The sequence below is a fragment of the Mastigoproctus giganteus genome, chromosome 9 (assembly GCF_048544385.1).
Source record: "Mastigoproctus giganteus isolate SK-2022 chromosome 9, ASM4854438v1, whole genome shotgun sequence".
Lineage (NCBI taxonomy): Eukaryota > Metazoa > Arthropoda > Arachnida > Uropygi > Thelyphonidae > Mastigoproctus > Mastigoproctus giganteus.
The window spans coordinates 107773839-107787978 of record NC_143583.1 but is presented as its reverse complement, the minus strand read 5'-3'; the positions used below and the strand labels follow the sequence as shown (position 1 = coordinate 107787978).

Sequence of the window (14140 nt, the reverse complement as noted above, 5' to 3'; positions counted from 1 at the left end):
CCAAAAAGCAGCTTCACCGAATTTAGCTTTTATGTAATTTTGAAAATACAATAGATTTAATTGGGGAAAAAAAAAATTTGCGAAAATTTTGAAACTTGCCTCATTTAGACTCTTCATTCAGTGCTTGCGGAAGTGACACATAGTATTGTGCCTTTGTTATCTTCAATATTTTTATTTAAAATTGTCGGTGATATAAATTCCTACTAAGTAATATTTATTACTCTTAATATGTGTAAGATGAAATCAAATGTATGGAATTATTTTTCTCGAAAAAGCAAAGATGAAGGACAATTCAAAATGTCAGAAGATAATGAAGTCGTCTGGAGGATCTACATCATCTTTGATGTTGATTTAAAGAAAATGCATCAGATTGGCATTAAACAAGGTAACAGCGAATCTCCTGTAAAAATGGTAAAAACATTAGAAAACTTTATCGTTAAAAAATCTATGGAAGAAGAGATTTCAAAATTAGCTGCTTTAGATTGATTTTCTTTTAATTCAATTGCCAAGAGTGAGTTTATACAATCAAGCCTTCACCTTCAGAGAAATAAATACAATAAATTACCACCAGCCTCACTGAATGGAATTAAAAATATGGTTCTGAATTATTATAAAACTAAGAAAGAACTCATTCAGCATTTCAAAACTTCATTGGTTTTGGGTGCACGGTATTCATTGACTCTAGACAAATATACGTCTATACAAAATAAAAGGTATATGAATATAAATGTGCATTCAAAAGACAATCATTGGTCGTTAGGTCTTATTGAGATTAATGGTTCACTTGATAGCAGAAGAACTGAGCAAATTGTGAATGGACACATGAAGGAATTTGGTTTGAAGTTGGATGAGGATATTGTTGCCTGCACCACCGATGCAGCAGCAATGATGATTAAGTTTGGCAAGCAAATTATGCCTAATCATCAACAATCTATAGCCCATTGTATACATCTGTCAGTTATAGATGTACTTTATGAAAAAGCAATCGATTATGGTGCCACAGTCTCTGAGTCTCCCAAAGACAATGAAGAAAATGAAAATAATGAAGAAAGTAGTGATGATGAAGTTGAAGAAAGACAGCAAGGCATGCTTTATCAAACCGACTTTACTATTTATTTCTTCAATCCAATGGCCAATATTGCACAAACTATTAACAAAGTCAAAAAAATTTGCAAGCTTTTTCAAAAATTGCCTACCAAAAATGACATATTACAAAATTTTGTTAAAGCAAAATTTAATGCGAAAGAATATAAAGTTATATTAGATTGCAAGACTAGGTGGGATAGCACATTCTATATGATTGAGAGATTTTTGAAATTGAAAAATTACATTCCAAATGCTCTGTGCAGTACCGTCAACTGAAGCTGTGTCTGATGATGACTGGAAAACACTTGAATTGCTATGTGAAGCTTTGCGACCAGTTGAAATGATTCTGAAGGCAGAGTCTTCAATAGAATTTCTGCTTGCTAAGCTTGATACAGCAGAAAACCCATTTGCTTTAAAGTTTCACCAAAGCCTTTTGCAGCCTTACAGTGCAAGATGAAATTGCCAAACTGTGGCTTTGCTGAGCTATCTACACAACCCCAAAAAGTTTAGGAAAGAAGATTCAGGTTCAAGAACTTTTAATTTTCCAAGTAAGCAAGTTTTGAAAAAGCATGTTGAAGAGATTTATCAGAGATTATTTGCAAAACATTCCGAAGGAGTCTTAGCGTTGAATGAAGAAACTGAAAATAAACGAACTGTTCTTTTAGAAGAAAACAAAGACTCGTCTAGTTCCATTTTTTCACATTATTTTTATTTATTTATTATTATTATTATTATTATTATAGGGTTTATTATTTTTTTGTTTACTATATGAGAAGATTTGAATACAATGTGTAATTTTGTATAATCTCAAGCTGGTTACTTTTTTGGAGCATTTTAATTTTTTTATTTTTTTTACTATAAGAGGTGATAGATTTTGTTTAAAAGATTTGATTTCGATTTGTACAATCTACCCAAGATAAAATAAATACCTGTGTTATAAGCTTTTAATTATTTTCCCTAAGTCTGAGAAAATCTGTTTTAAAATCGGTTTTAAGAGTAAACTCGGTTTTGAAATTTCTCGGTTTTATGCAAGCTCTAATGTGGAGCATGTTTAACTGGCATGAACCCCTGGTGCATGTGAAACAACGTGTCAGTGGTCTCCACTATCATCAACTTCTTACTGACTGTGTATATCCCACTACGTTACACTTTTTCCCAAATGGTGACGGTGTCTTCCAAGATGACAATGCACCAAGCCATCGGACACTTGTGCAGGAATGGTTTGAGGAACAGAGTTCTGACCCAGCATATCCATTGGCTTCCGAACTCCCCAATATTAATGCCATAGAGCACTTGTGGGACACTATGAAAAGGCATATTAGGCATCTGGATACACCACTCACCTCCATACCTGCATTGCTGACCGCATTACACACAGCTTGGTTGGCCATACCTCCCGAATGCGTCCAACATCTTGTTGAATCAATGCCACGTCGGATAGCTGCTGTACAGAGGGAAAAAGGAGGACCTATGAAGTATTAGGTAGGTGGTCATAATTCAGTGATCACTCAGTGTATTTTGAGAGGATCCTTTGGAAACAGACTAATTACAGCACTAAAGAGATGGAGAGAGAGAGAGAGAGAGAGAGAGAGAGAGAGAGAGTGGGAGGCCAAGAAGAGAATGGCCAGATTACTTAAAGGAATGGTCCAACAGGAAGGAATATTTTGATCTGAAGACACTTGCCCAAGATAAATAGCTTTTGTGGATCGTGACTGCAAATCTTCGATACAGAGACTACACCTGATGAAGACTGAAGTTGCCATACAGAAAATTTGAGAGGACAATACCATCTGTCCTGATTTTCTCCTTTCATGATAAACTATATCGTTTATAAAGAAAGAGTACAGAGTGAAAAAGTATGTAGGTGATGAAGGATTTATAAACACTACCTGTCAGATATGTTTTGTGCTGTCCATACTTGCAAGCTTTATGCATTACTAATATCAGTAGTGGCAAATAATGCAAGTAATCAAGCTTATATAGCATCAGAGAGATGGAGAGAGACCTTCCCACATGACCTGTTCATCCCCTCTAATAATTTGTCCAATTCTATTCACCTTAAATTTATTCAAATTATCCACTCCACAACACCGGATGGAAGTGTCTTCCAACATTAAACTACCCTCTGGCTGAAAGCAAATTTTTGCATAGCTATCCTGCAACCATCCTTTCTCAATTTAAATATATGCCCCCTATGTGTGTTGTCAGAGTAACATTAAAGATGCCATCGATTCATTCAAAGCCTTAAATACTTCATTCAGATCTCCTCACAGGAGCCTGGAAATTTGCAGAATTGAAATCTTTCTTCATAAGAGCATCTTTTATTCCCCCACTACTCTCATTGCTCTTTATTCTGTGGCTGTTCCAACAGATCCACATCCTTCCCAAAATGAAACTTCCAAACCTGTATGCAGTGCAAAAGATATGTCCCCATTGCCTTATACAGTAGAATAATTACCTTCTTATTCGGGCTGTCAAGATTCATATATATCAATAACAAAATTTGATGAGCTATCCTAACAGTGCACTACTCTGCATTGCATGGAGAGATCATGGCATCACATATTGCTAGTGCTACTGCATCTGATAAATACTGTGAACATAAATGTCTAAGCAAAATAACCTGAAGTGCTGATGAATAAGGTGGTACAAGTCTCCTTGATGTATTTAGTGATTAATAGTGATTGTTACATGTTTAATATTAATTGTTTTTGCTGTGTAATATTATTTGTAATTAGTGTATCTATATAGTATTTCAATTTTTGTAAAATTAATCAGAATATACCCCTTATCAATGTTTTCAAATGACAGAAATAATAATAATAATATATATATATATATACACACACCTTGTAAAGCCTCTCTGTAGACACAGTGCACATTATAAATGCCACTGTTTTGCCCAACAATTTCCCTCAGTGTAATCAGTTACTGAGCTCCGATATTGATCTTTGGAAGTAGAAAAGACCATTGTTAGACCAATAAAGTTAGCTGTGACATTTGTATAAAAATATTAACTGTAAATGCTATAGAATTTAGAACATGCTTTTTAGTTAACAACAAACTATTAGAAAATATCTTAAAGGTGGAATTTATCTCAGGCAGACTATTCTAAATAACAAAGGTAACTAGTTCAACATGTTTTTTTATCAACATACACACCCCAACAGAAGACAAAAATGAAAAAACAAAATATAATTTCTACCAAGGTCTTGAAAAACTATATGCCTGACGTAGCCCAGTGGTCAGGAGCGAGATTGCATAGCACGCGTTCCTTGAGTGGACCGGGGTTCAAGCCCGTGACTACTAAATACGATAAATATTTGTATTGACGATTTATTGTAAACTCTACTGACTTGGTTGTCGTGCCGGAGTATAAACAGAAAATTTATTTATTTATTTATTCCCAGAATATGATTGCAAAATCATCCTGGGTGACTGCAATGCAAAAATTGGAAGGGAAAACATATGGCAGCCAACTATTGAGAAAGAAAGCCTTCACAAAATGTCTGATGACATTGGTGCAAGACATGTCATTTGCAACATCCAAAAATATGATAATTAAAACAACCAGGTTTGCTTATGTTCCCACATAAGCAAACCTGGATGTCACCAAATGGATCATGTTTTAGTTGACAAAAGAAGACATTCAACAGTCATAGATATTAGATCATACAGAGGTGCTAATATTGATTCAGAACCACTTTTTAGTCTTTGGAAAGCTAAAAGAAAGACAACAACAAGCCACACAGAAAACTGCTCCACTAAAAACCAACACTAAAAGACAATGAATATAAGCTTAACTTTCAAAGAAATCTAGAAAATAAAATTACTGGTCAAGCAGATAAACATGAATTTAATGATGTTAACGGTACTTGGAAATACATAAAAGATTCTATCCTGGAATCGGCAAAAGACACTCTGGGATTAGAACTTAATACAAAAGGTAAGGAATGCTATGATGGGGAATATGCACAAAAAGTGGAGGAAAGAAGATCCAAGCGATTAGAATGGCGAAGGAATCCCAACCACAAGAAGAAAAAAGAAAAGAAAATTCTGGAAAGACCAAATGAACATGGAAAACATGGAAAATAACCACAAAGACAAAAATATATAAGGCAGTTGTATAAGGGAATAAACCAGTGGAAGAATGGTTACCAACCAACATACACCTTTGTCCAAGACAAGAACCAAAACCTAAGCATCCAAAGATAAGATCCTTAAAAGATGGAAGGAATATTTCAGTGAACTTCTGAATGTAAAAATGACAGACAAAGAGAGGAAATCCACTGCAGAGCCAGAAATAGAGGAACCCACAATAGAAGAAGTAAAATCCAGGATTCTCAAATTGAAAAATCACAAAGCACCTGGAAGCAATAATATACCTACTGAACTCATCAAGTTAGAGGTGAAAATCTGCAGAAAAGGACAATTACCTGATCAATGGAAAGAAAGCATGTCCCATTCACAAGAAAGGATCTAGAGCAAACACTTCATGCAAAATTCTTCCAAATATCATACTACAGAGGCTAACTTACTACACACAGGAAACAATTGAGGATTGCCAATGTTTGTTTTAAAAAAAATCACTCCACAACTGATCAAATCTTTACAGCCAGACAACTCTTGGAGAAAAATTTCAAATATGACAGGACATGAACATGCTCTTTATCAACTTCAGTAAGGCATATGATAATATTAGAAGAGATGAACACTGAGATACAGTCAAAATTTGGAATCCTCAAGAAATTAGTCACTAACAAAAACATGATGGAATCGATAAACAAAGTTAAATACAAAATGAAATATTGGACCCTTTTGAAATCACAACAGGATTAAAACAGGGTGACACACTTTCACCCCTGCTCTTTAATTGGGGTTTGGAAAAAGTGGAAGAAACAGGGAAAGGAGTACACCTGAATGGACTACACCAGACCTTTGCAGATGACAGTGACTGGACAGTGATAATACACGGGGCCTCATCTCTAATTTAATAGTGTCGAAAAATAAGCTGATCTATTTGGCCTAAAAATAAATGACAATAAAACAAAATACCTTAAACTTAGTAGAAATAAGAATAATGAAGACCCCAACATCAACATTTAATATCAAACAGTCAAGAAAGTGTCAGTCTTGAAAGTACTTGGGAATCATTCTGAATCATTGCAATAATATCACAGAAGGAATTAATTCTAGGTTTTAGAGTGCTCTTAGAGTTTGGATTTCTGAACTGTTTTTATGCAGTTCAAAAATCTTAACTTCAAAACAAGTCTAGGAACTTAAAAATAAAGATTTACAGAACAATAATACCACCTAATGTAACCTATGGATGTGAAACAAGCCCACTTCCACGGCTAGCTTTAAGGTAAGACTGAGTAGGCACTGGCCTAGGGGCACCAAGGTTTAGGGGGCCATCAATGCCACCCTCTCCTCCCAAAAATAGGTGTGAGGGTGTGGCTTAGGGATGCCATATACCCTTGAGCTGGTCCTGCTCACTCCCTAAACAATCAGAGAGCAGATAACAGTAATTTGAAAGTAGAATTTCAACAATAATCTTCAGACCAAAACAAGATGAAATGGAAAATTGAGATGGACTGGACATGCTATTCATACTGATAACAGAAGACACATCCATCAGATCCTTGCAAGAATCTCAGCTGGAAAAGGAAAGCTGGCAAGACCACCTCTGAGGTGGCAGGATGGTACAAAGAAAGATATTAGTGTAATTTTCAGAGAGGTGAACTGGAGAGAACTTGCACATAATAGAGAGTTCTGGAATTACCTGTCTAGGTGGCCAAAGGACCCTTGTGGCCCAAATAAATAAATGCTATATAATTCTTATTAAAAATATTAAGTATATTATATATAAAAAGTAGTAGTAGAGGCATATGATGCAAGAAAGCAAGCTTATGTAGCATCAGCAAAAAAAAAAAAAAAAATTTCACACATCCATTCCCTCTAAAAGTTTGTCCAGTTCCTCCTTGAATTTATTTAAGCTATCAGCTTCCACAACAAGAGGTGGAAGTCTGTTCCAGTAATCAACTACCTGCTGGCTAAAAGAAAATTTCATCACATCTTTCCTCAATTTGAATTTATATCCCCTCGGGTTTGTAATCTGAATAAGAGGAAGAATCCCATCAGGATTGAGCCTGCTCAACCCATTCAAGGCCTTATACACCTCAATCATTACCTCGCAGGTGCCTAGTCTCCAGACACTGCAACTTGCAGAACGTAAGCCTTTTTTGGTAAGAGAACACCTTCTTTCCCCTCACCAACCTTGTTGCCCTTCTCTGTACTCACTCAAGCAACTCTACATCCTTCCTAAAATGAGGCCTCCAGACCTATATGCAGTACTCAAGGCATGGCCTGACCATTGCCTTATACAAAGGGATAATCACCTCCTTTTTCCCTACTAGCAAAATTCCTGTATATCATTGACAATACCGCATGACCTGCTCTGGCTGCCTGTCTGCACTGCTCTGAAAACTTCATATCTGACTGCACAATTTCTCCCTGGTCTTTTTCATTCTCTACTGCCCTAAGTGTAGTCTTTTCATCTCGTTTATTGTTTCTGTGTATAAATATTTGACTGCTCTGAATATCAGCAGACTGTCTTAAAATAGATTGAATTATCTCCTTTACTTGACTAGGCATGTTTGAGTGTGGGGATGATTTTTAAACTTATTTGTTTACCTACTTCAGCTGAATTATTTTTGTTCATCAAATGTATTGATACTTCAAAAGTAATTTCCGTGTACTTTTTAAAGGAGCGCAGAACTAGCAGTATTACCATAAACAAAGTTATTGTGGTTTTAGGAGCATTAGCAACTAGGGCCATGTTGTTCCGGGAATATGCGTTGGTCATTCCCTTGACCTTTCCGCATTCTCCGTATTTGGTGGTGACGGGCTCGAACTTCGGTCTAATCAAGAAGCGTGTGCTACGCACTGCTGCTCCTTCCCACCTGGCTACAGAGGCGCCAACCATAAACAAAGAAATGTTCTTTATAAATTTAATTGTTCTGTGTTTTCTGTATGGTTCTGTCATTGGGAAATAAATACTGATGATTTTCATGAGCAATAGTAGAGGCAATATTAATCACCTAAATCATGTAGTGTTGCTGATGTGCTATTTGGGTGTAACTGTTGATTGGTAAAGATCAGTATAGTTGTCATATGAATATATATACAACAGACTCTTGATTTACTGGGATAGGTTTAACCAGGAAGTGGATTAACCGGGACACTTCAAGACTCCAAATAAAAAAAAAACAATAAAAATCAACCAGAAATCATAAAATTCAAGTAATAACTAGAACAGGTATAAACAGATGTTTTGCAAGTCGTAAATAAGCAACATGCAGGGTGTTATAAAGTCGTCATTGGGAGATTATTATCTTGCAACTGCCACTGTCTTCACGCCCGATGCTGAGAGAGAGAGAACAAATGTTTAGTTTGTTTTAGTGCATTGCTTCAATTGTTGTTTCGTCGCACTGCAAAGAGAAAAATTTTGTTTTGTTATTTATGTCAAGGATAACAAATTTTTTTGTTTAGAAATCGCGAAAATGATGAGTAAACACAAACGAGTTGCGCTTTCAATTAAACAAAAACTTAAAATTATTCAAAAGTTTGAAAACGGTGCATCCGTTAAAAATCTAAAGAACCATTATAATGTTGGTGACCAAACCATGCACGAAATTGTAAAAAATGAAGGGAAGCATCATATTGGACACGCAAGTAGTGCGTGGTAAGTTTTTTGTCTATCGCCATATTTTTTACGTAGGTTGCTGAACATTTTTGGATATACTGTGGTAAGTCCCCGACTTATGTAACTTCGAACTTATGTTAATTTTTTTTTTCTTTTTTAGGATTGTAAAATTTAAAACAGAATAATAATAATAAACAATCAATAATGATGATCACTGCACACACAAATTGCACAAACAAGATATGGAGTAACAAGCTTAAAGTTAGGAATGAAAAGATTCTTAAAGGGTTTTTTTATGACTGAAGATTTCGGTGAAGAGGACACATTTCACCAAATAATGTAAAATCCCACAGAATTCCAGATATCGGTATTATGCAATAAGATCAAGCTTAATACCCATTTATAATTATATGCACTAGAAAAGCCCAATAACCCGGAAAGTGCAAATTGTTTTGTGGCAGTAACCTGGAGAAATGTGCTTAATAAGATGTGAGCTTGCATGGGGTGATAATAGTGAGTTTTCACCTTAACCCTGTTAAGTTCTTTACAGAAAATTTCATTTTGACCATTATTATGGTGCCAACTAAGAGAATAAGTGACAGCGGTACTAGTAAATCTTTACAAATTCGGATCAGAAAATTAAAATAAGGATGTTTTAAAATGGTCAAACATGAACAAGTATTGCGTGGAATTTAAATTTGTCAGTGTCAACAGTGAACACAATAATAAAAGAGAAAGACAGAATATGAGAAGCGGTGAAGGGATCGGCACCAATGAAGTCAACTATAATAACCAATGCTACAAAATACATATCAGTTTTTACTGTACAGTTTCTTCCTTTAATGTTTTCTTTTCTTATGTACTACTCCAGCAACTTCACTGCTGTCCCCAGATAAAGTTTTTAATTGAACTAATTAAAAATATATAACTATTTTTCTTCATTCTTCTGAGGATATTATGTGGTTTTTGTAATTTTGGCATATCACGGATATAGGAGCAATATTTTATTAGTCATTCCAGAGTTACATAACACTCGACTTACGTAAGAAGTCCTGGAACATATGTCGGGGACTTATACTGTATTTTTGGATTAACTGGGAAATCGATTTTTTTCCGGGATTTTTATTTTACCATCTATCCCGGAAAATCGCAGTCTACTGCGCATGTATTATGATAAGTATTAGGGAAGCGATTACCATATTATTATTTGAGCCATTTCTTATTCCACTTAACCAATAATATGCAGTGTGTCTGTCTGTGTAGTGGTTGGGGAGGGGTGGGGTGAAGTGGGGGGTTGCACTTCACAGCTCTAGTTTGCCTGCCTTTTTTTAGTCAGCCGGTATAGCAAATTGTTCTTCACTTTCTTGCCTGAATGTTATTTACAACAAAGTTTTTTTTGTTTTTTTTTTTTTTTTTTTTTTCTACTACTAATAGGATGATGAGATTTAGATGTAGTTGTGACAAGCTAAACTTCACTACACTGTACCCTTATGTTGCTTAAAAATTAAATTTAAACCATTAAAATACCATATGTTCAGAAAAATTATAGCAGTTTATATATTTTTCCTTCTTAATAGTGTTGCTCTAAAGTATCATCTTAAGCACAATAGCCATGGAAAAGGAGAAAATCGGTATATAGTTTTGAGTCGACGTTTCACTCCCAAAGAACTTCTAAACCATCTTTTGAAAAATAATGGATCTACATGCAAATATCAACTTATAGCTCCCACTGAAGTTGATTTATGATACTGTCATTAAGTCTCTGAAAATATACATTATTTTATGTGCTGTTTTTGTTATAGCACATTGTTTATATACTGTATTTATTTTAACCACACACTTGGTTTTACAATGTATTTATTAGAAATGGACTGAGATATTTTATAGTAACTTCATCCATCAAAATGATGATGAAGTTACTATTAAAATAAAATGTTTATGGAAAGAATATTGGCAACAAACTCTACTAAATGATGTTTATAATTATATTATATAAAAAATAGAAGTCAGTTACTTTCCATTTTCAGCCTTAAAATATGAAATTATTTCTATTTAAATCAGTGGAATTGTAAAAAAAATTATTACATTATTTCTTTCATATAAAATTACCACAATCAGAATTAAGTCAAAATTTATATATCAAACCATTACAAAATTCTTGACCTCTTCTAAATAATCCTAATTTAAAAAAAAAACAAAAAAAAACATAAATTTACAAAATGACAAGTATTAAAACATTTAATGATTATCAGAAATTTCATTGAATATCACAAAAAGTATGGATCACATATATGAATTAATCTTATAACATAGTGTTTTAATGTATATTTACCGATTGCTATAATCAGTCAATATCTTTTCTAAATTTCATATTCAGTGGATGTCAGTTATTATAATTATGGCCTATAATAAAATTATTACTATACCATTAGTTTACTAAAATTAAATACAGGGTGAGTCATAAGTCCTTTACCATTTGTTTTTTTAAAAAAAATTAATCTGTGGTTAATTTACCTGCTAGAAAACAGTAATATAAACATATTAATAAAAGACTCAAATTTTTTTTAACTATTTTATTTTACATCTGCTTATTCAGAATGGTGGCCTTGTGCCTTGAAACAAGAAGTACGTCTTTTTTTTTTAAATTTTGACAAACTTTCAAACATAATTGTCTATCAACTGCTACAAATTCTTCTGTAATTATTGTTTTCATCATCTCAATAGAGTTAGATTTCAGGACATAGACCCTTTTTTGAATGTCCCCACAAAAATATAACTTGTGGTTTTAAAACTGGATATTGTACAGGCAACTCAATTGGGCTGCATCTTCCAAACTGTTTGTTTGGGAATTTTTAATCCAGAAATCTTCTTACCATTAAGGAATAATGGGCAAGTGTGCCATCCTGCATAAAGTACAAATCTTTTGGCCAGACAAAATGGTTCCAAGATAACTCTTATCTCAACATTTCCATCAAAGAAATAAGCCACTATAATTCATTTAGAGCAAATTCCACCGTAGACGCTCACTCTGGGCAATTCTAATTATTGAGGTCTGAGGAATATTTTATAAAATAAATTTGATGAATTTGAAGTGCTAGTCAAGACGTCACATGCAGACGTGGTGTCACTCAGATATAAGGGAGGCACAACTTGAATATTGCAAGCACAATATGTGCAGAATTGGACAGACAGGGTAGGAGGGGTTATGCTCTTAGTTAAGAAGAAGCACATAAAGTCACGGGCAATGCATCCAGTTCACCCGGGAAGCCAGTGCAACGTTGAATCAGTTTGGTGTGACATAAGTTTGTTTGTTGTTTGGTTTTTAGGAGCATTAGCAACTAAGGCCATATTGCTTTGGGATATGCGGTGGTCATTCCCTGACCTTTCCGCATCCTCCATATTTGGTGGTGATGGGCTCAAACCCCGGTCTAATCAAGAAGTGTGTGCTACGCACTGCTGCTCCTTCCTACCTGGCTATGGAGGCGCCTTATGATATAAGTACTGGGGAAGTAAAAATAAGAGTAGGAGTGTGTTACAGGCCTAATGACTCTGATGAGTACAACAGTTGTACAGAGAAATAGAATGGGCCAGTAAATAAGAATGTCTTGTAATGGGGTATTTTAACTTTCCAAATATTGATTGGAACATGCAGGGTGGTCATTCACAGATTAGCAAGACTTTTGTGGATTTATTGTATGAATGTTTTCTACAGCAGCAGTATGTTCGAGAGGCAAACAGAGGAAGTAATAGTCTTGATCTGATTATCAGCAGTGATTATTCATGCATTAAGAATCTGCAGATAAAAGAACCACTAGGTGGCACTGATCAGTGTATTGATTTGGAATTTACTTAAAGATGTAACCTTCATCAAGGGTAAAGAGGGGGGGAGGGGTTAGTTTCCTAAAGATCACTACAGTGGTCTCAGAGAGTTTTTAAATTCTGTACATTGGGACCAACTGATAATGTTACCATCAGCAAATGCTAAATGGGAAGCATTCTATCTTTTCTACAACAAACAAACAAACAAAAAGTAAGTAGAAAAATATCTTTTAAATCTTTCAAGTTACAATTTTTAAAATGGTAAAATGACTTATGACACCCCCTATAGCAAATTCTATAATTATAGAATGAAAGTGAGATATCTGTAAATATGAAAATTTTCACTATAAAAAACAGTTTAAACTTCAACAATGTATTTTAATTTTTGATGGTAAACATCTATGTTCAAGAGACAATCAATAAATATTTACTTACCCTCATGTAGAAATATTTGAGTTAGTGATTTGAAAAACATATACAGCAGGCTCCCGTTATAACGCGGTTTGCTTTACGCTGATTCGCTATAACGCTGTTCTTATATTATAACCCGTATCTGACTATAATGCTCTTTTACAGATTACATTTTTGACATATTTAACGAAATCGTTTCATTTGATGGAGTTGATAGCTTGAAAATGAATAGCAAAACAGCATTAAAACGTTTCCCACGCCGACTTGAGGAATTTTCCCACGCTCAGTGAAATTTTCTCGCACGCTAATTTAATTGCAGTACAGTGACTTGTTATGTAGTTCCGAGATCAACATTTTAAAAAATGATCAAATATATTGCTTGTAATATTTGGGTTATATGCATTTATCCGAAGTCTAGTCATCACTCAGTACAGTATTAGACATCGTGCGTAACGGAAAGTTTACTTGAACATTGTATCATAATTAATTCAACCAATGTGGTTATGTTTTCGAAGAGCTAATAATGACCGACAGGAATGAAAAAGCAACAACGTCTGGGCGCAGTACGAAGACTATAAATGTAAGAAAAAGACTGAATTTGAAAATTAAATTAGACGTTTTGAAGCGAATCGATTCTAGTCAACGACAAGCGGATGTGTGCCATAATTTAGGACTTGCAAGTTTAATTGTAAGAACAATTATAAAAAAATAAAGAATTAATTTTAGCAGCGGGAAAGATAGCTGTTCCAGTGCAAGCAACTAGGGCTAGGCCGGCTATTAGGATTGAAATGGAAAGACTAATTTTATTGAAGATAATATTCCAATGCAGAAGTCAGTTAAGTTAAATATTTAAAAAAAAAAAAAAATGTGGAACCATTTAAAACTGGTAAGGGCTGGTAGATTATATTTAAAATCCAGGGAGAAGCCGCTAGTGCAGATCAAGGAGCCGAAACTTTCAAAAAAGAACTTGTTAAAATTATTGAAGAGGGGTATTATGTGTTATACTTCTCAACAAGTTTTTAACATAGATGAAGCGGGACTTTTGTGGAAACGAATGCCTAAAAGAAATTTCATATTGAAAGAACAAAAAATATGCCAAATTTCAAAGCGGCGAAGGAT

General features: G+C 34.4%; 1 protein-coding gene across 2 annotated transcripts in view; it reads left to right on the top strand.

Annotated features, from left to right (window-relative positions):
- Positions 1-10544, top strand: part of LOC150080629 (NF-kappa-B-repressing factor-like) — a 112108-nt gene extending 101564 nt beyond the window's left edge. For both annotated transcript variants that reach the window (XM_090381379.1, XM_090381380.1), the window contains exon 8: positions 10369-10544. In XM_090381379.1, the coding sequence (XP_090237505.1) occupies positions 10369-10537 (169 nt within the window). In that variant the 3' untranslated portion in view covers positions 10538-10544. The remainder of the gene's footprint in view (positions 1-10368) is intronic.
- The last annotated feature ends 3596 nt before the right edge of the window (positions 10545-14140 follow it).